Here is a 20568-nt window from a genome sequence, read left to right as displayed (position 1 = left end):
TGTATTTCACCACTATGAGAATAAAGACGGACAGCGCAAAGTGCCTGGCACACAAAACAGCTAGCATTACTCTCATGTTATTCATGATCTTGCAGGCTTATAGGAAGCTTCCGTAAATGGCATTTTTTAAGAAAAGAAATTAAAAAAAAAAGAAACTAAAGAGAGAGTGAAGGAATGATGACTCACCAACATTAAGTGATCCTTTCATCACACCGCCATAGCAGTAATAAAGAAGACCCAAGCAATTTGCTGAAAGTCCCAGGACAAATGAGAATATGACTTCAAACCTCCAGCTGTCAGCAGGCTTAGGACTACTGTCCTTTGGCACAACAGCTTGCTTCAAGACTGCTGATCCCATGTGGGCTCTGCTGAGACCAGCCACACATGCCCTCTACCCAGCCTCATGCAGACACCATATTAGCTGCCGTAGTTGTAAACCAAGAACGCAGCTACACAGGGAAAATCCCAGTGTGTGGAGCACGGCTTTGCTGCCACAACTCAGGCAGACTTTGGATCTATTCAGACAGGAACGCAAGCCACCGTAAAATATATTTCATCTTATGCTTTCCACAAGAAAATTACTTCTGGAAATGTATTTCCAAGATCATATATCTCACTTAACATCTGTTTCTGGTTTCTCATAGGTACCCGAAGACTGGACTAGCAATGAATCAAAATAAATTAACAAGAAGTTATTAAAAGCCTGGAAAGTGTATCGCATTGAAGGTAATGAATGAAATGCAAAAAATAAGCTTGTTCCTTAAGAACAAGGTTGTCTAAAAATGTCAGAAATAAAAAAAACAAACAAAAAACTCTTAATTACTTGAGACACCTGAGCACATGATCCTTTCCCCACCAAGCTCACTTCAGCATCACCAGACTGTGTTTAACTACCTATTGTCACTATTAGCCTGAGAGTCCTACACATATCTCAGTACTGTCTGTGCGGGCCACAGTGCCCAGCCTTATGTAAATGTCTGCTTTATGAATGGATGATGAAAATCCATAGAATGTTATTTTATTTTAGAGAGACAGACGGTGCATGTTAGTGGGGGGAAAGGAGCAGAGGGAGAGAGTGAGGGAGAATTTTTTAAATTTATTTTTTTAAATTTACATCCAGGATAGTTGGCATATAGTGCAACAATGATTTCAGGAATAGATTCCTTAATGCCTGTTACCCATTTAGCCCATTGCCCCCTCCCACAACGCCTCTAGTAATGCTCTATTTGTTCTCCATATTTAAGAGTCTCTTATGTTTTGTCCCCCTCCCTGTTTTTTATATTATTTTTGCTTCCCTTCCCTTCTGTTCATCTGTTTTGTATCCTAAAGTCCTCGTATGAGTGAAGTCATATATTTGTCTTTCTCTAACTTCACTTAGCATAATACCCTCCAGTTCCATACACGTAGTTGCAAATGGCAAGATTTCATTCTTTTTGATTGCTAATACTTCATTGTATATGTATACCACATCTTCTTTATCCATTCATCCATCGATGGACATTTGAGCTCTTTCCATACTTTGGCTATTGTTGATAGTGTTGCCATAAACATGGGGGTGCATGTGTCCCTTCGAAACAGCACACCTGTATCCCTTGGATGAATTACCTAGTAGTGCAATTGCTGGGTTGTAGGGTAGTTCTATTTTTCATTTTTTTAGGGACCTCCACACAGTTTTCCAGAATGGCTGCAACAGTTTGCATTCCCACCAACAATGCAAAAGAGATCCTCTTTCTCCACATCCTCGCAAACATCTGTTGTTGCCTGAGTTGTAAATATTAGCCACTCTGACAGGTGTGAGGTGGTATCTCACTGTGGTTTTGATTTGTTTTTCCCTGATGATGAGTGATGTGGAGCATTTTTTCATGTGTCGGTTGGCCATCTGGATGTCTTCTTTGGAGAAGCGTCTATTCATGTCTTTTACCCATTTCTTCACTGGATTATTTGTTTTTTGGATGTTGAGTTTGATAAGTTCTTTAAAGAGTTTGGATACTAGCCCTTTATCTGATATGTCGTTTGCAAATATCTTCTCCCACTTCGTCGGTTGCCTTTTATTTTTCCTGATTATTTCCTTCGCTGTGCAGAAGCTTTTTATTTTGAGGAGATCCCAATAGTTCATTTTTGCTTTTGTTTCCCTTGCCTCTGGAGATGTGTTGAGGAAGAAATTGCTGCGGCCAAGATCAAAGAGGTTTTTGCCTGCTTTCTCCTCGAGGATCTTGATGGCTTCCTGTCTTACATTGAGGTCTTTCATCCATTTTGAGTTTATTTTTGGGTACGGTGTAAGAAAGTGGTCCAGGTTCATTCTTCTGCATGTCGCTGTCCAGTTTTCCCAGAACCACTTGCTGAAGACACTGTCTTTATTCCATTGGATATTCTTTCCTGCTTTGTCAAAGATTAGTTGGTCATATGTTTGTGGGTCCATTTCTGGTTCTCTAGTCTGTTCCATTGATCTGAGTGTCTGTTTTTGTGCCAGTACCATACTGTCTTGATGATTACAACTTTGTAGTACAGCTTGAAGTCCGGGTTGTGATGCCTCCTGCTCTGGTTTTCTTTTCCAAGCTTGCTTTGGTTATTTGGGGTCTTTTCTGGTTCCATACAAATTTTAGGACTGTTTGTTCTAGTTCTGTGAAGAATGCTGGTGTTATTTTGATAGGGATTGCATTGAATATGTAGATTGCTTTGGGTGGTATTGACATTTTAACAATATTTGTTCTTTCTATCCAGGAGCATGGAATATTTTTCCTGTGTGTGTGTGTGCGTGTGTGACTTATTTCTTTCATAAGCTTTCTATAATTTCAGAATAGATTTTTCACCTCTTTGGTTAGATTTATTCCTAGGTATTTTATAGTTTTTGGTGCAATTGTAAATAGGATCGATTCCTTGATTTCTCTTTCTGTTGCTTCATTATTGGTATATAGGAATGAAACTGACTTCTGTGCATTGATTTTATATCCTGCAACTTTGCTGAATTCATGGATCAGTTCTAGCAGGTTTTTGGTGGAATCTTTTGGGTGTTCCATATAGAGTATCATGTCATCTGCGAAGAGTGAAAGTTTGACCTCCTCCTGGCCGATTTGAATGCCTTTTATTTCTTTGTGTTGTCTGATTGCAGAGGCTAAGACTTCCAATACTATGTCGAATAACAGTGGCAAGAGTGGACATCCCTGTCTTGTTCCTGACCTTAGCGGGAAAGCTCACAGTTTTTCCCCATTGAGGATGATTTTAGCATTAGGTCGTTCACATATGGCTTTTATGATCTCGAGGTATGATTCTTCTATCTCTACTTTCTTGAGGGTATCTATCAAGAAAGGGTGCTGTATTTCGTCAAATGCTTTCTCTGCATCTATTGAGAGTATCATGTGGTTCTTGTCCTTTCTTTTATTGATGTGATGAATCATGTTAATTGTTTTGTGGATATTGAACCAGCCCTGCATCCCAGGTATAAATCCCACTTGCTCGTGGTGAATAATTTTTTTAATGTATTGTTGGATCCGGCTGGCTAATATCTTGTTGAGGATTTTTGCATCCATGTTCATCCCGGAAATTGGTCTGTAGTTCTCCTTTTTAGTGTGGTCTCTGTCTGGTTTTGAAATCAAGGTAATGCTGGCTTCATAGTAAGAGTTTGGATGTTTTCCTTCCATTTCTATTTTTTGGAACAGTTTCAAGAGAATAGGTGCTAACTCTTGCTAAAATGTTTGGTAGAATTCCCCTGGAAAACCATGTGGCCCTGGACTCTTGTCTTTTGGGAGATTTTTGATTACTAATTTGATTTCTTTACTGGTTGTGGGTCTGTTCAAATTTTCTATTTCTTCCTGTTTCAGTTTTGGTAGTGTATATGTTTCTACGAATTTGTCCATTTCTTCCAGATTGCCCATTTTGTTGGCATATAATTGTTCATAATATTCTATTATTGTTTGTATTTCTGCTGTGTTGGTTGTGATCCCTCCTCTTTCATTCTTGATTTTATTTATTTGGGTCCTTTGCTTTTTCTTTTTGATCAAACTGGCTAGGGGTTTATCAATTTTGTTAACTCTTTCCAAGAACCAGATTCTGGTTTCCTTGATCTGTTCTACTGTTTGTTTGGTTTCGATAGCACTGATTTCTGCTCTAATCTTTATTATTTCCTGTCTTCTGCTGGCTTCAGGTTTTAATTGCTGTTTCTTTTCCAGTTCTTTAAGGTGTAAGGTAAGGTTTTGTATCTGAGATCTTTCTTCCTTCTTTAGGAAGGCCTGGATTGCATATACTTCCCTCTTATGACCACCTTTGCTGTGTCTCCGAGGTTTTGGGCTGTGGTGTTATCATTTTCATTGGCTTCCATGTACTTTTCAATTTCCTCTTTAACTTCTTGGTTAGCCCATTCATTCTTCAGTAGGATGTTTTTTAGTCTACAAATATTTGTTACCTTTCCAAATTTTTTCTTGTGGTTGATTTCAAGTTTCATAGCATTGTGGTCTAAAAATATGGACGGTATGATCTTGATCTTTTTGTACTTGTTGAAGGCTGATTTGTGCCCCAGAATGTGACCTATTCTGGAGAATGTTCCAAGTGCACTGGAGAAGAATGTGAATTCTGCTGCTTTAGGATGAAATGTTCTCAATATATCTTGTTAAGTCCATCTGGTCCAGTGTATCATTCAAAGCCATTGATTCCTTGTTGATTTTCTTTTCAGATATCTGTCCATTACTGTGAGTGGGGTGTTGAAGTCCCCTACTATTATGGTATTACTATCGATGAGTTTATGTTTGTGATTACTTGATTTATATATTTGGGTGCTCTCACATTTGAAGCATAAATGCTCACAATTGTTATGTCTTCTTGGTGGATAGACCTCTTAGTTATGATATAATGCCCTTCATCTCTTGATACAGTCTTTATTTTAAAGTCTGGATTGTCTCATATAACTATGGCTGCTCTGGCTTTCTTTTGTTGACCATTAGCATGATGGTTCTCCATCCCCTTATTTTCAATCTGAAGGTGTATTTAGGTCTAAAGTGGGTCTCTTGTAAACAGCATATTGATGGATCTTGTTTTCTTATCCATTCTGTTACCCTATGTCTTTTGATTGGAGCATTTAGTCTACTGATGTTTAGAGTGAGTACTGAAAGATATGAATTTACTGCCATAATGTTGCCTGTAGAACGGAGTTTCTGGTAGAGTTCATTGGTCCTTTCTAGTCTTTGTTGCCTTTGGTCTTTTTTCTTTCTTTCTCTCTTTTTTTCGTCTCCTCTCCTCTCAGAGAGTCCCCCTTAAAATTTCTGGTAGGGCGGTTCAGTGGTCACAAACTCCTTTAATTTTTGTTTGTCTGGGAAACTTTTTATCTCTCCTTCTATTTTGAAAGACAGCCTTGCTGGATAAAGAATTCTTGGCCGATTTTTCTGATTCAGCACATTGAATATATCCTGCCACTCCTTTCTGGCCTGCCAAGTTTCTGTGGATAGGTCTGCTGCAAACCTGATCTGTCTTCCCTTGTATGATAAGGACTTTTTTTCCCTTGCTGCTTTCATGATTCTCTCCCTGCCTGAGTATTTTGTGAATTTGGTTAGGGTATGCCTTATTGATGGTCAGTTTTTGTTGAATCTAATGGGAGTCCTCTGTGCTTCCTGAGTTTTGATGTCTGTGTCTTTCCCCAGGTTAGTAAAGTTTTCCACTACGATTTGCTCACATAACCGTTCTGCCCCTATTGCTCTCTCTTCCTCTTCTGGGACCCCTATGATTCTGATGTTGTTCCTTTTTAATGAGTCACTGATTTCTCTAATTCTTAAATTGTGCTCTTTTGCCTTAGTCTACCTCTTTTTTTCTGCTTCATTTTTCTCCATAAATTTGTCCTCTATATTGCTGAGTCTCTGCTCTGCTTCATCCATCCTTGCCGCCACGGCATCCATTCAAGATTGCAGCTCATCACAACATTTTTTATTTCATCCTGACTAGGTTTTACTTCTTTTATCTCCACAGAAAGGGATTCTTATCTATTTTCAACCCCAGCTAGTATTCTTATTATCGTGATTCTAAATTCTGGTTCAGACATCTTGCTTATATCTGTGTTGATTAAGTCCCTGGTGGTCGTTTCTTCCTGCTATTTCTTTCAGGGTGAATTCCTTCATTTTGTCATTTTGGAGAAAGAAAAGTAATTAAGGTAAAAAAAATTAAAATAAAAAAATTAAAAACAACACACACAAAAAATCAAATAAATGATGCTAGATCCTAGGTGTGTTTTGGTCTGGTTGTTGAAAAGAGCTTGATAGATTAAAGAAAAAAGGTAACAAAAAAAAAAAAAAGAAAGAAGGAAAACGTTTGAAAATTTGAAAAATGCATACAGTGAAACAGAATAAAATGAAATGATGGAAGTAAAATAGAATTTGAAAAATTTATAAATAATAAAAAATATAGAAAAATTAAAGAAAAACATTTTAAAAACTTGAAAATAAATTTTTTCTCTCTCTGTATTCAAGAAGCAACAAAAAAGAAAAAAAGTAAATTGAGTATTAGCGAACAGACTGCAATACGACTGAAATTACAACATTTTCCCCTAGAAGTCAAACTCTGAAGCACTTTATAGTCCATAAACTAAGCAGGTGGAGAGACTAATGGTGTTCCTGAAGAGCAAGGGTGGCTCAGTTGGGTGGGGCTTAGTGTAACGGCGCTGTAGATGGCGCTGCTTAGCCTACTGAGGTGGATGTCATGGCACTTGTAGGTGTGTATGCACATGTGCAGATGGGGTGAAAATGGCATCACCCAGCTACCCAGTCTCTAGTATCGAAAGTCTGTTCTCCCCGATCAGCAATCGCGCACCACTCCTTTGTCTCTGGCTTCTATCCACTCCCCGCTGAGAGTGAGAATTTTAGGCAGGCTCCACACCCAGTGCAGAGCCTGACATGAGGCTCCATCCACAACCCTGGGATTATGACCTGAGCCGAAATCAAGAGTCGGATGCTCAACCGACCGAGATACGCAGGTACCCCCAAAATTCATAGAATTTTCACAACTTCCTGTTAACCCTGATTTAAGGTGTATAAGTAACCAAATTTACTGCCTTACATTATATTTCTTCAATTTATCCTTATTCAAAATGCCGATTAATAGGCAGTGAACGAGTAAGAGACAAATGTTAATAAAGAACAAAAGTTTTTCTGGTGAACCCTGTAAATGGAAAAGAGCTATGTTTAGATAACGCCAGCACGTTAAATAAATAAACAAAGAGGCTGCAGTGCCCAGCAGGGTCCGCCCAGCAGGGTCCGCTCACCACCGAGTCCACCGCTCTAGAGACACCGTGAGATTCACAGGGAATGCCGGCTGAAGACTGCTTCCCGTGACGCGGCATCCTGGCACACCTCAGAGAACATACTCAATCCCTCCTACTGAAACAGGTATTTTCAATACCCGAGGAGTTGAACGGCTGATGTTTTTGAAGCTCTCTGCAATATTCATCTTATTTCACATAAAAGAATGATTTTTGGTTCAAGAGTAAAATTCGAAGGCACTATATTCGTTGAGTTACATACCTGGATTCCAAGAAAACTGCTCCATGTTTCGTAGACACACAATTAGCAAAAGCACATAATTCGTGAATCGTTCCTTAATATCTGGAAAAAATTAACATAAATACTGCACTGCATATAAATAATAGTAATATAGTGCATGTATAATTTTCTTTTAGTTGGAATGTGATCAAAGTATTATTATGTACAAATGTCTGCAAAATAAATACACTATTTTATATATAGGATGATGCTACATTGGTAAGGCATTTACATCTTTCACTGACTTAATTCTAGTATGGAAATTCCAGTTTTGTATATGGTTGAACAGATCAGTGTTTTTTTTCTTTTTAATACCTGAGGAAGGTTTCACAGAATGGCTCAACTACCATTTGTTTATCTGCTTTCTTGCTGATGGACATTTGGGTTGTTTCCAGTCTCTGGCTGCTATGAATAAAGCCGTCATATTTCTGGTACAAGTCTTTTGTGAAAATGTGTTCTCACTGCTGAGTTGCACGACAGGCAAATACTTCAATGTATCAGAAACTGCCAGAAGTTTTTGCAGAGCAATCGTAACGTCTTCCACTCACACTACCAAATCCTGAGAATGCCCATCACTCCATGTCCTGCCGACATTCGGCACTGTCACACCACAGGAGCAGCCACTCTGGGGTGTGTGCAGTGGCATCTCCTTAGGGCTTTTTCAACTCCATTTTTTACCAAAGTGAAAATGTCAATGTGGTGAGAGATAAATCACATATTCATATTTTGATGAGACAGTCTTGACTTGTGAACTCTCTTTCAGGGTCTCAGGAATACCCCGCCAGGGTTCCCTGGGCTATACTTTGAGATCCAAGCCACTATGCTCCTTTGATTTTCATAACTATGAAAGATAATTCCAGGATAGATGTTGTGCCTTCAGGCTTCTCAAGGTAGTAAGGAGGCAGTAAGGCATAACTGAAAAAGCTGAGAACAGAGAGACAATCTGAGGGTTACGTCGTAACTCTGCTCTTAGCGTCTGTGTGGGTGACCTTGGGGAAGTCAAATTACTTTCTGTGTTAGTTTCCACATCTATAAAAGGGAATATCATCTGTTACAAAGAAATTTCTGGATGAAGAGGGAACTCTGAAAGTATTGTAAGGCGCTATGCCATTCTTTACCCTTTACCATGTTAAATATCTTGAGATTACAATAACCTGGAGAATAGAAAACTCGGTGCAGATGTTGAGGGAGTAAGAGAAAGCAGAGCTTAAGTATAGGAAACCGTAACCTGGAGGCAATGTGACACCCCAGTTTCAGAATGAACTGCGAAACAATACTGCATACAGCTGCCTGTAGAAGCCAAGAGTACGTACCGCTATTAGACATTTGAAAAAGATTGTTCTTTTCAAACTTCTTGAAAACACTTCCTTTAATTTCAACAAACTGCAATAGTAAACAAAAACATGACTTTTATCATGATAATAGATGAAAAAATGGACATGCTACATATAAAACTTCCTGGAGAGTAGATAACATGAAAAAAAATAACTTTGTCCCACCCAGAATATTACCACTAAAGTGCCGTATGACCTCAAAAATGTAAAATGAAACCTCATACTTACATTATTAGACATCATGATGGTGAGCAGTGACTTGTTGTGTGAGTTAAAAGCCACGTTGAGAGTGGTTGCTTGAACCATGATGAGAATTGCATGCAAAACTAGTGGGGAGTGACATCAAGGAAAAAGCCCGTTTTCACGTGATATCAATAGATACAACTATACAGTTTTGAAAGCGAACAATGTGGAGGGGGGCATGGTTGTGCTTTCTAAATCCAGTCTTGCGTTCATGCTTTGTTTTCTTATTAGCTATAGGTGATACGAACTTGACAGGTAAGACGTACGGGACCCATGTGAAACGAAAGCAGAAATGAGCCTCTGCGCATCCATTCACTTGGACCGTTGAGTCCTGGAAGATGGTTGTCTGGTTCTTTCTGGATTTCTGGTATTTGGCACAAGGCCTGGCAAACAGGCCTTGAAAACAGTTTGTTAAATATATGGAATAAATTATGATAAATACTGAGAAAAGAGACTTAGCTAATTTGCCTTCTAAACAGAAAAGCACACAAAGTAAAAGTCTGGAAGCAACTCACCTCTGTAGTTCTGCAGGGGATGGGGACTGTAAGATAATAAGAAATGTCTAATAATGAAGATTCTTTACATGTCATTTTTGAAAACATCCACAAGTTGCAGGCATGATATCTGTATTACACTTGGACTAGTTCGTTTACATGAAAAGAGTAGCTATTTTACTTCCTGTACTTGGAACAAACTTTTATGCTTACAGAAGTCTTCCCACTTGGTCCCTTCATTTTCCAAGTGTTAATCCAATCCTTTCAAGTCTCACTCTTTCAGAGACAGTACAACTCCCGTGAAGGAGCCCTGACCCCACGTGGAACTGAAGTGCAGCTGCTCACGAGTGTGTACAAATGTACGTATGGGTAAACACGCACGTGCACACAAAGTTTATCTAGTAAAGCCTTTGCTCTCAAAAGAAAAGCTTTAAGATGGGGTGTGGGGAACAGAGGAGATAAAACCTCCAAAATTCCTCTCAACCAATTTCAAATTCTACCTCTAGATGAGCCGTATACATTTTAAGCCGTAGGATTTAACAAAGAATTCACAGGCTTAAAGATAACTTCCACACAATTCCAGTGTGGGTATGAAAGTTATACAGATCACATAAAGTATGTATAAATATAAACCCTTCATTCTCAAGTTCTTCCATATAATCAGTTACACTGAGACGAGAGCTGTTTTTTCCCAGTTAAAGGGAGCAAGCATACACAAGTCTCTTTAATTTATAATCACTACTACAGCCAATTTATCAAAAGAAAGCAGACATTTCACACTAATCTTCAGGATACACACTCCTCCCCCTTTAAATCTGAGAAGCAGCTAACCAAATAAAATGATGTACAATATGCACTGACTTGAAATTTCCAGTAAGTTTAAAGGATACAGACATAGAGAACGGCCATGAAAAAGTGAGGAATCACTCCAATATGGGCTCTTTTTCTTTCTTTAGGCTCTGTTGCTGTCCAGTAGAGAGCATCTAATATATCTTGTCCAAATGATGAAAACAGACGATCTGCTACCTGAGGAGAAAAATTATTGGCAAGGTGTTTCCTTTTCTTTCTTTTTTTTTTTTTTTTCCCTGCAACGTGTTTCTTAATATTCCACCGAAGTATGTTACTGTAACTCAGATGCAACTCAATCCCAACTGAGTTGGGATTTTTAAATACCGCTGGAAGGCAAGCTATAAAAGAACAGAGATCTTTGTTTACTTATGCAGGGGTGTTTCTTTATTCTCTCACATACAGTGAGTGCTCAGATTCTTGTACATTTAGACTCATTATCTATATTTATAACAAGGAGTGTCTTACATGGGGGCAAAGATAAAAGGGAGAGGCACATGAAAATCATGGGTCCTCCAGTTTTAATTCTCTAAATTCGGATTCAGGGTCTGAACTTAAATCCTTGAGGACAAATATATAATTTGAAAAATATAATATTTGTAAACAATGGTAGCTGTAATTTGTTTTGGATTAATTACATAGTATATAATATGCAGATTTACTTCCTAAAAACATTTTCAGGGACTGATCTCTATGAATATAGTATGATAAATAATCGGAAGCACACTGAAATTAAAAACAAAAGAAACAAACAAAAAAAGGAGGGCATAGGTCATTCAGGCTTCAGCTGTCATGTGCAGCCACACCCAGATCATCAGCCTTGGGCTCCCACAGTCTCTAACCCATCACTCTGTTCTTTTTCACCATGGTATTTATCATTTCCTAGTATCTTCTTGTTTATGGTCTTTTTTCCACCTGCAGAATATAAGCTCCATGAGAACAGGCTTTGCTCACCTCTGGATTTTTAGAGTCTAAAGGCAGTGCCTGGCATGCAGAAATTGTTGATTAAATATTTGCTAAAGGAAGACATAAGAGCTACCCACCGTTCGGGGAGTCTCAACGCATGTGTGGCACCGTGCTAAGCCCTACGTACTGCCTCACTGAACGTTCCTAATTCCGCTAGCACCCGCGGTTCACTGGTGAGACAGTAAGAGTTACAGACACTTGGCAACCTGCAGCCAAGTTCAGGACAGCAAGGCAGTAAGTGAAGAAGCAGGGTTCGGTCAGAGACGGTTTATCTCTAGATGAGAGTCTGGACTCCTGTCCACTGTGCTGAAGCCACGTCGTCAACCGTAGTCTGCAAAGTGAGTATGTGTTTCAGCCGTTCTGATCAGCAATTTACGGACCCTTTTCCTTAAGGCCTATTCACGAATAATAGTACTGAGGCCTCCCCGTAGAGGGCTTCGTATACTAGGGGGCGCATTACGTTTGGGGGTAGGTAGAAGCCCTCGGCACCTACAATCCCCTATGAGGGAAGGCGGGGAAGGGAACTAGTAGGCTACTGGCAGGAAGAGCCACTCACGCGGCAGAAGGAAGGAGATGAGCCCGGGCTTTTCTGTATGTGAGAGGGAGGGGAGAGTGGGGCGGCTACTCTGCCTCAAAAACCCACTCCCACCATCTGCATCCTGCTTGGTGGGGCCGAAACGAGAGCACAGGCAACGAGCCTAGAATCAGGAAGCTGGGTGTGGTTTTAAGTCATGTTGGTCAATGAATTGAGGAGTAACCAGGACCGGCCAGAGTTCCATGGCTTCCGTGACGATACGGAGAACCCTCCTCCACCACAGCAATGCAGTCTCAGAGCAGACAGGCCGGCAGTCCCCGCACCACTCCATCTGCCCAACTCAGTAGGGAAAGTCCTTTCTTGGCTCACTTAAAAGGTAAGGAGACTTTACTTGTGTCCCTGAGAAGTAGTATAGGAAAATGCATTTGAATCTCAAAAGTTTTACTGTATCACCTAGGGTAGCTTACTTACTATTTTAAGAATTTATTAAAGCAAAGCCTTTTTTTTTTTTTTTTTTTTGCTTTGTGTAGCTAATTATTTTTGTATGAAAGCAGATTTTCATAGGTTGACTGCTTTAAAGTGAAATATATTGTATTAAAAATATTAAGTACTTGGAGAAATTGGGAAACTTCTGTTTGCTTGCTCTATGAAAAACTTCCAAAGCACGTTAAAATATAAATCTATTATAGCAAACACATACAATCCTATCATTTTTCCATAATTTTTAAAGGTCCAGTGAAAAGTATACGTGGGTTTCCAATGAATTTGCAAACAAATTTCCCTAACAACTGACAACTTATATTCTCATGGGGGTTCTGACTAAACTCCAGGCAGCAGGCACCCTTCTCTCCCATCTGAGGACAATACACGCCCTGGGGACCCAGGACCAGCAGTGGGCACCATCTCGCCAGGATGAGATTCTCCAGCCTCAGACCACAACCACTTAATCAGAACCTGTATTTTTAACAAGGTCTCTAAGTGACTCTATAAACATCAAGGCCAACAACAGTCCTAATACTAGAGTCGGCGGACAAGTATTCCATATCAGAAGGCCCCAAGTCTGTGCATCAGCCAAGCCTGTCACGGTCTGGGAAGCTAGACCGACCGTGTGAGTGCCCTAACTCACCTCGAGCATATTGTAGATGATGTACAGCTTGATGACTGACTGCCCCCTTATCAGGTGATACATCATGGAGTAGTCAACGTAGTGCATCATGAAATAGCAGATTACCAAAATGACACCCTTCAGGATGTCACACACCTGAGCAGGCTGAAGCAAACGTCTGTCCCTGAAATGCATAAGAAGTAATAAAAACATGAGTTTTATTTTATGTGTTCTCGAAATAATCTTTACTGAACATGCACTGGCATACAAAAATAAAAATGAGAATTACGTTGATATTTTAAGAACTAACAAATTCTACTGACTATTCAGCAGTGTGAAGTTTTCTGTCGAGTACAAAATATAAAGATGTGAAACCAGAATTACTAGAAGTGGGCCCTCTTAACAAGCAAACGCAGAGGGCGGGCATCTGCTGATAAAGTACTTTGAAGCAACGGATTTCCATGATTTCGACACAAGACTTTCACCTCAAAGCCCTGTGGCCCGCTGGCTCAGCCCCTGTGGTACAACGGTAGCCCTCGGCACTTTTTATTTATAGCATAGGCGGCTTCTCCATGTCTCTTCGCAAGGAGTTCATACTTCCATGATGGCGTCATGGTCCATTGTGTGGATGTGCCGTAATTTACCGGACACCACTGGCAAATGTCCAGTTTTCTGCAACCACAAACCGTGACGCCATGTACATGTCATGTCTCACATATTAACGTATATCTGCAGGATAAACTCCTAAAATTGGACTTGAAGGGCATGTTCCCTGGACAGAAGCAGCAGAACTGCCCTCTGATGGCTGTACCGATTTTCATATCCACTAGTGGCTTATGAGGAAGCCTGTAGCCCAAGTGCATCAATCTAGGGATAGATCAACTTCTGGATCTCTGCCAATCCCACTGCTGAAAAATGGCATCTAGCGTAGTGGCCACTGATTTTTCCCAATGGAAAAGTGCATTTCTTTATATATTTAAGTTATTTACATTTCTGTGAATTCTCCCCTCGTATCTTTTTCTTACTCGCTTGACCCGAGTTGCAAATTGTTTTACTAATTAATATGGGCAGAATCATTGTTTACTTCCCATGGGATTCAAGGCAATCCACCCCCAAGTATGCCAATGTGGCATATTATTTTGAATTAAAGTGACTGAAGAAACAGCTGATACAAGGACACTCTGACCTCTTCTGTCCCCTTGAAAGCAGGAGATAAATTCCCCCATGAATGGCACCCTCCCTGCACCCGGAGTGACGTAGAAGGCATCCTGATCACCAGAGATAAGAAATCCATTGCTGAGAAGGCTGTATAAGCAACCCTTGTCACTTCTTCATTAACTTGCTACCCCAAGCCCGAACACCTGGATCTTGTTAATTCTTCACAAATTTACTCTTTCTTTGTCTTAAAGGCATAAAAGCTTCCTGCTTGGTCACTTCTTTGAGTCTCAAATATTTTTATAAGCTCCTGTACATATGAAATCAAATTTTTCTCCTGTTAGTCTGTTTTATGGCAGGTTAATTATTGGATCAGCCAAAGAATCTAGAAAGGAAAAAAGAAAAAGTTTCCTCCCCTACACTTCTGAGATCACAGCATAAAGAGCTAAACCTAAATTGTGCATGGAATCATCTCACTAAATCACAAGGGAAAACACACACACACGCACACACACACACAGAAAAGAGGAAATTTAAGATTTCTTTCAGTGGCTATGAAATTCCCGTGACAGGATCGGAAGCGGCTCTGTGTCCGCAGGCGAATTCCTCACGACAGGAAATGCTCCCCCTCCTGTTCGCACAGCTGTTCTGCCCAGTGTCATCAACAAAAGCCCTGAGTACTTTCTTCAGGAGTTACAGAATCTCTTCATTTCCGCCCCAGTGACAACATTCTAGCACCAGCCTAAGGGGTCGGCTCCTTTTCCAGCTGGCCCTCGACCTTCTAAGGTCTCCGTATATTCGGTGTTGCCTGCTGACCTATTCTGAGGCTCTTTCCCAACCACTGTCCCCACTCGGATCAGGGGCTCTTTTCTTTCACAGAGTCTTGCAGAGATCAGCAAGGAATCTGCAAGCCTTCCCAACTGTTACCTGAAACGCTGTTTTACACAAACAGCGAAACATCACTTTACAAATGAGGTTTGCGGTATCAGCTCCACGAGCAGTTGATACAGGACCTCATTCTTATTTCCTGTAATGCACACCACACGTAGTTTTCAGCCAGATATGAATTCGATCTGTTCATAGAACATGGGATACTGCAAAAGTCCTGAAAAGAGGCAAATTCTATGAGAACTAGGTCTACAAAGGTTTCCAAGTAGATGGGAAGACACCGAACTGAAGCAGGGAGTCTAACTGGGGAGACAGGTCAGAATGTGTCTGTGTCAGACCGTAGGTCTTGAGACCAGCGCTACAAACTGACATGCCAGGGGAAATTATTCTTAGCAGCTGAAGTTTTGGGCAAAATTGCTTCAAGGACAAAGCTGATGAAGATCTATCATTATTTCCCTCTCTCCCTGACTCTTTTCTCCAGTGCCGTTCCTCTTCTCCCACGTGGAGTCTGGCTGTTTCTCATCGCGGCCCATCTCCCAAGCACCCAGCCCAGAACACAGATCTCTGTCAAGGCCTATTCGATTATCAAGGCAATTCCCTGCCCCTACTTCCACAAGATTAAAAACAGAAGAGGCATTACATTTGTTGAGAGGTGGAACTAAACATATTTTTAATTCAAGCAATGAGAAGAGGAGAGTTTGAACAGGTGGCCTATGTGTGACTGCCTCCCCTGCGACAGCCAGGGGACAAACCGGCAATGGTATGGAGTTCACTTCCCAACGCTTCCCCAGAAGCGCAGGTGCGGCTCTGCATATGCTGAATATCACAAATCGCCAAGAGCCGTGGGTCTCTGTATTTAGAAACTATAGGTCACGTTTTATGAATTAAAGAAAATGATAGATACCAAAAGTAGGGCAGTATTAATTAATTTGCATTAATTACCAAGGTAATTTTGATTACTAATTAAACTAAGAAAACTATACTTAGAGCTTTCGGTAATAGATTGACATCTACTTAGTTAAGTGATCTCAGCCAAAGTAATTTTATTTAAGAGACAAAGGGCTTTTACACACACACACACACACACACACACACACACACACACACCCAATTATGTGTCTTCATACACATTTACAACAAAGGACCAATGTGTTGGTATATCTATGAAGGAATACTATCACTAATTACAAGTCATTGTCGGGAATCAGAGCTACCAAACATGGGAAAAATATATCCCAAAATAACACAATATGACACATTTTGAACAAAGATGATAATAACTCACAATTAAGCATAAACAACTTTAATTTAGCTTTATCTTGCCTAGGATTAAACCAGGTTGTAAAAACGACAGAAAAGTTGTAGAAACACCTTATATGACAGTTCAGTTACTATGCGGCAGGCACTGTTCTAGGCACTTGTAATATACTCATTTCCGTGTTCACAATAATCCTATGGGCAAGGTACTATCACCACCTCAGTCTTACAAATGAGGCAAAGTACAGTCAAGAATGTGCCCACAGCTGGACAGTTACTAGTCAAGCAATGGAGGAGCAGGGATTTGAACCTTGGCGGTCTGGCTCCAGAAGGCGTGTTCTCTACTACCATGGTAGTCTCTATTACCATTCTAGACTTTTCTTTAAAAGAACTTATAAATCAACAAAATGGTACCCTTTCTCTTTCAGCATAATGATTTAATTCTATATTACTTATCACTGTCCTGACATCTCATTTGGAAAAATTTTGTGCTAAACGGCAAATATATCCATCATTTTTGTTATTTCTAAAAAGAGAAAAAAAACAGGACCCTATTTCACCGGACCCACTGCTTTCTGTGTGCTCTCTGCTCTGGTGAAAATATCCACTGCTAGTATCATAAGTGGTTGCTCCAGAGAGAACTTTGATTTTCAAAATGAAGGAGTATCATTTAAATAAAGAATAAAAGTAACAGACCTCCTAAGAAACAGACTCTTATTTTCAGATAAATATCCCTGTTAGTAAAAAAGGAAAATTGCAAAAATTAAAATTATTTCTAAGGTGGCATCTTAAAAGGTATCTTTATCTATCACGGCATCTCTGAGTAAGCAAAGACCTAACCTCAAAATAAGTTCACAGTATTAAAAGAACTTGAACCAGTCCCAATATAGGTTTCCTTCTCCATCAAGATATTTTTAGACGACTATCTGATAAGCATTTCCAACTCCAAAAGCAGCCTATCCATAGCCTTGCCAATCAACTTGGAATGGGCTTTCAAACAATACTTTCAGGTTCATGTTCTCCGTTATAAATGTCTGTGAAGTGGTAGTTACTGGCAATTCATTTGGCAAATGCTAAAAATCCTACACGAACACATAAATAAGCGGAGGAAGCTGTTCGACAAAGTGAAAAACCCACTAAAGTATAGGCTTGGTTGTGAGTTACTGCAAGACGAGTAACATTAAACAAGATACTCAACAGAACTTAAAATATTTTTAAAATTTTCATGTCAAGCCACTCATACAGAAACCACATTTTCTCATTTCTAAATTTCACCTTTTACTCATTCGGACGCTTCCACTGGACATGCGCAATTGTCTATGGAAGCACTGCCGTTGTTTCAAAGGGCTCAGAAATTCATGGGAACCGAACAAGGTGGTGGACAAAGATGCTCTAGGTAGGCTTCTTCCTTCTGCTCCATGGCAGAAGGGAACGTGCTGAGACTAAAGTAAACACTGGTAGCATACAGAAAGATCAAGAAAAAAGAAAAGGTAACACAAATGAGCAAGAAAAATGGGATAATCCCTGCCTGGTTGACTTTCAAATTGGTGTAGAAAGGTGTCGAGCTATCAGCACGAGATATTTCATTATAAAATACATAGAGTGAATCTTTCTTTCTTTCTCTCTGAACGCTTTAACTGTTTGTAGTATAACTAAAAGAATGCAAAATTTTTAAAAAAATGTAAAATATTATATGGTTCCCATTTTTAAAAAAGAAGTCCCTTTATAATTTAGAAGTAAATTCAAACACAGTATTGCGATTAAGATATTTTCCTTGGGGCACCTGGGTGGCTCAGTTGGTTAAGCCTCCGACTTTGGTTCAGGTCATGATCTCGCAGTTCGTGGGTTCAAGCCTCACTTCGGGCTCTGTGCTGACAGCTCAGAGCCTGGAGCCTGCTTCGGATTCTGTGTTTCCCTCTCTCTCTCTCTGCCCCTCCCCTGCTCGCGTTCTGTGTCTCTCTCTCAAAAATAAATAAACATTAAAAATTTTTCTTTTATTTAAAAAAGATATTTTCCTTAATTAGGAAACAGTATTTTAAATCTTAAGTTCTCTTGACATACAGTAGGAAAATAATGACTAAATGCTGAAATTGAATGATTATAAGTCTTCCCTTGGGTTTCAAAATACTTTCAAACTCCCCTAGGAGAAAACCCAACTCGTTTAATAAAGCTATGTTCACTATTTGGAATAATGCAAAATAAAAACTGTTTAGATGGAAGTGGCTAAGCAGCTCAGCTGACTGCTGTGGCATCGAGGAGAAAGTATTGCTGTCAAGTCTGAACAAGTGTAATTAAAGATCATTTTACTGGTGATTTTTCTATGTTGGGTGAGATCATGGTCAAAGCCTGCAAAAATGTGGACAGAGCTTTAGGACCAATAAAGGACAGGGAACCATGTTGTCTTCAGGTGGCCATCTTCAAATGTTTACGTCTGCCTATGCCGTTTTTGTCGTTTCTGTTATAATTAATATTCGTTTGCACTGATGTCAATTTGGCCAAGAGTAGAGAAGGAAAAATCAGGGTTTACTCACCACAAGGAGTCCCTGTGACACCACATTCCATTCTATAAAGGAAGTGAAAGTGCTCCTCCCTTGGGTCTGATTTACGAGAGAGAAAGAGAGAGAGAAGGTTGTCATGTCGCTACACTACTCAGAGTGCCATGGTGAGGAGACGGGACAACAACCCGATTTAAGAGGACTCTCTAATTAAACAAGTACACTGCTCTCGACATATCAGCCACGCAGATCAACCCTGATAAGAGGAAATCACAAACATACTTGTTTCCCCAGACAGAGCTACCAAGAGCTCTCCCTCCATGTGCTATAGGGGGTAGATTAACCATTCAGGGCAAAATTGAGGCTCAGGCCTAAGAAGAGAAAAGTCCTCTGTGTGTGTGTGTGTGTGTGTGTGTGTGTGTGTGTGTGTGTGCGCGCGCGCGCATGTGTGTCTGTGAAGTGAATTTGGGGTGAATTATCTTGAAGGAGGTAAGGCTTATAGAGGAAACCCAGCAGCTTAAGAAACCCTCAAGCATTTGATATTCTTAATTCTTCTGAGAGACGAATGCCTTCCTAGGGGATAAACTCTCCCGAGGAAAAAGACACTATTGCCTCTTAAAAACAAAAAAGTCCATGAAACCTCAAGTAAGAGTTCTGTCTAAAACCGAAGTGAGGCCGGGAAATTTGCTTGCACATATTTTATTAGCTCTGATAATACAAGAAAAACACACTGGCATTTATCACCTAAGCCTACTCTATACTTACTGCCGTCTAAAATGGTTTAGCAAAGTTTTCAAAAATACCAATCAGTTCTTGGCACCAGAGAGCATGGTTTTTCTCTATCATCTCCCTCAACTTTAGCTCAAATGTTATGGAGAATTCTAAAACACAAAATGAAGTCACAAGTTTGAGAAGGAAAGAGGATTCTCAAAAATGTCAGGTAAATTAAAAACACTTCCACAATTGGTTATTCTATATTTACTCTAGAAGTAAATTTGGAAAAATGAGGTCTGATACCTCTTTTGCATAATAAAGAGCAGTCCACTTTTCTAAAAAATGAAATACTTCCATTCTTCCAAGAAACAGATAGTTCACATAATCAATCAAAAGGGAAGAAACCTAGGAATCTGCTTTTAAATAATCTGGATGTCTGGGGCACCTGGGTGGCTCAGTCGGTTAACCTTTTGCCTTTGGCTCAGGTCACGATCTCATGCACAATTCAGGAGTTTGAGCCCCACGTCGGGCTCTGTGCTGACAGCTCAGAGCCTGGAGCCTGCTTGGGATTCTGTGTTTCCCTCTCTCTCTGCCCCTCCCCAGCTCGTGCTCTTTCTCTCTCGCTCAAAAATAAATAAACATTAAAAAAATTTTTTTTAAATAATCTAGATGTCTTTCTTTTATTTTAGTCTCCAACAAAACATTTGGGCGCAAAAAATTTTCAAGATTGTTAATTCATTAGCAAAAAGTTGTCAAATAAGTATTCCTGAGATCACTATACTTTTTATGGAAGCAGTGTCTCCTTTGTAGGCAACACAAACACACCCACCAAGTCAAGATAATTACCCTGCCAACTTCTCAAAATGAACAATGTTTTAACAGGGTCAAAAGCTGGCAAAATGCCAGCCAGTGGGGACATCGCAATGAAGGCTGGGTTTTCTTGAGGGCGTGGAGAATGGCCCTGGCCCTCAGCCGGAGTGAAGGGCAGAGTCCTCGTATACTGAGATGTCAGTAGAGGCAAA

At 40.0% G+C, this 20568-nt stretch overlaps 1 protein-coding gene across 2 annotated transcripts in view; it reads right to left on the bottom strand.

Moving 5' to 3' along the window:
• TAPT1 (transmembrane anterior posterior transformation 1) overlaps positions 1–20568 on the bottom strand; it is a 69101-nt gene that overhangs the window by 17065 nt on the left and 31468 nt on the right. For both annotated transcript variants that reach the window (XR_015250566.1, XM_086705388.1), the window contains exons 4-8: positions 13059–13221; positions 10476–10611; positions 9077–9174; positions 8828–8897; positions 7497–7577 (exon numbers count right to left, since the gene is read on the bottom strand). Coding sequence is in view for 1 of the 2 variants with exons in the window: in XM_086705388.1 (XP_086561514.1) it covers positions 7497–7577; positions 8828–8897; positions 9077–9174; positions 10476–10611; positions 13059–13221 (548 nt within the window). In the remaining variant the exon portion in view is untranslated. The remainder of the gene's footprint in view (positions 1–7496; positions 7578–8827; positions 8898–9076; positions 9175–10475; positions 10612–13058; positions 13222–20568) is intronic.

Source organism: Puma concolor, chromosome B1, assembly GCF_028749965.1.
Source record: "Puma concolor isolate L17-30 chromosome B1, mPumCon1.1.hap2, whole genome shotgun sequence".
NCBI lineage: Eukaryota > Metazoa > Chordata > Mammalia > Carnivora > Felidae > Puma > Puma concolor.
The sequence above is the reverse complement of the archived record's forward strand: the minus strand, read 5'-3'. Positions and strand labels throughout refer to the sequence as shown.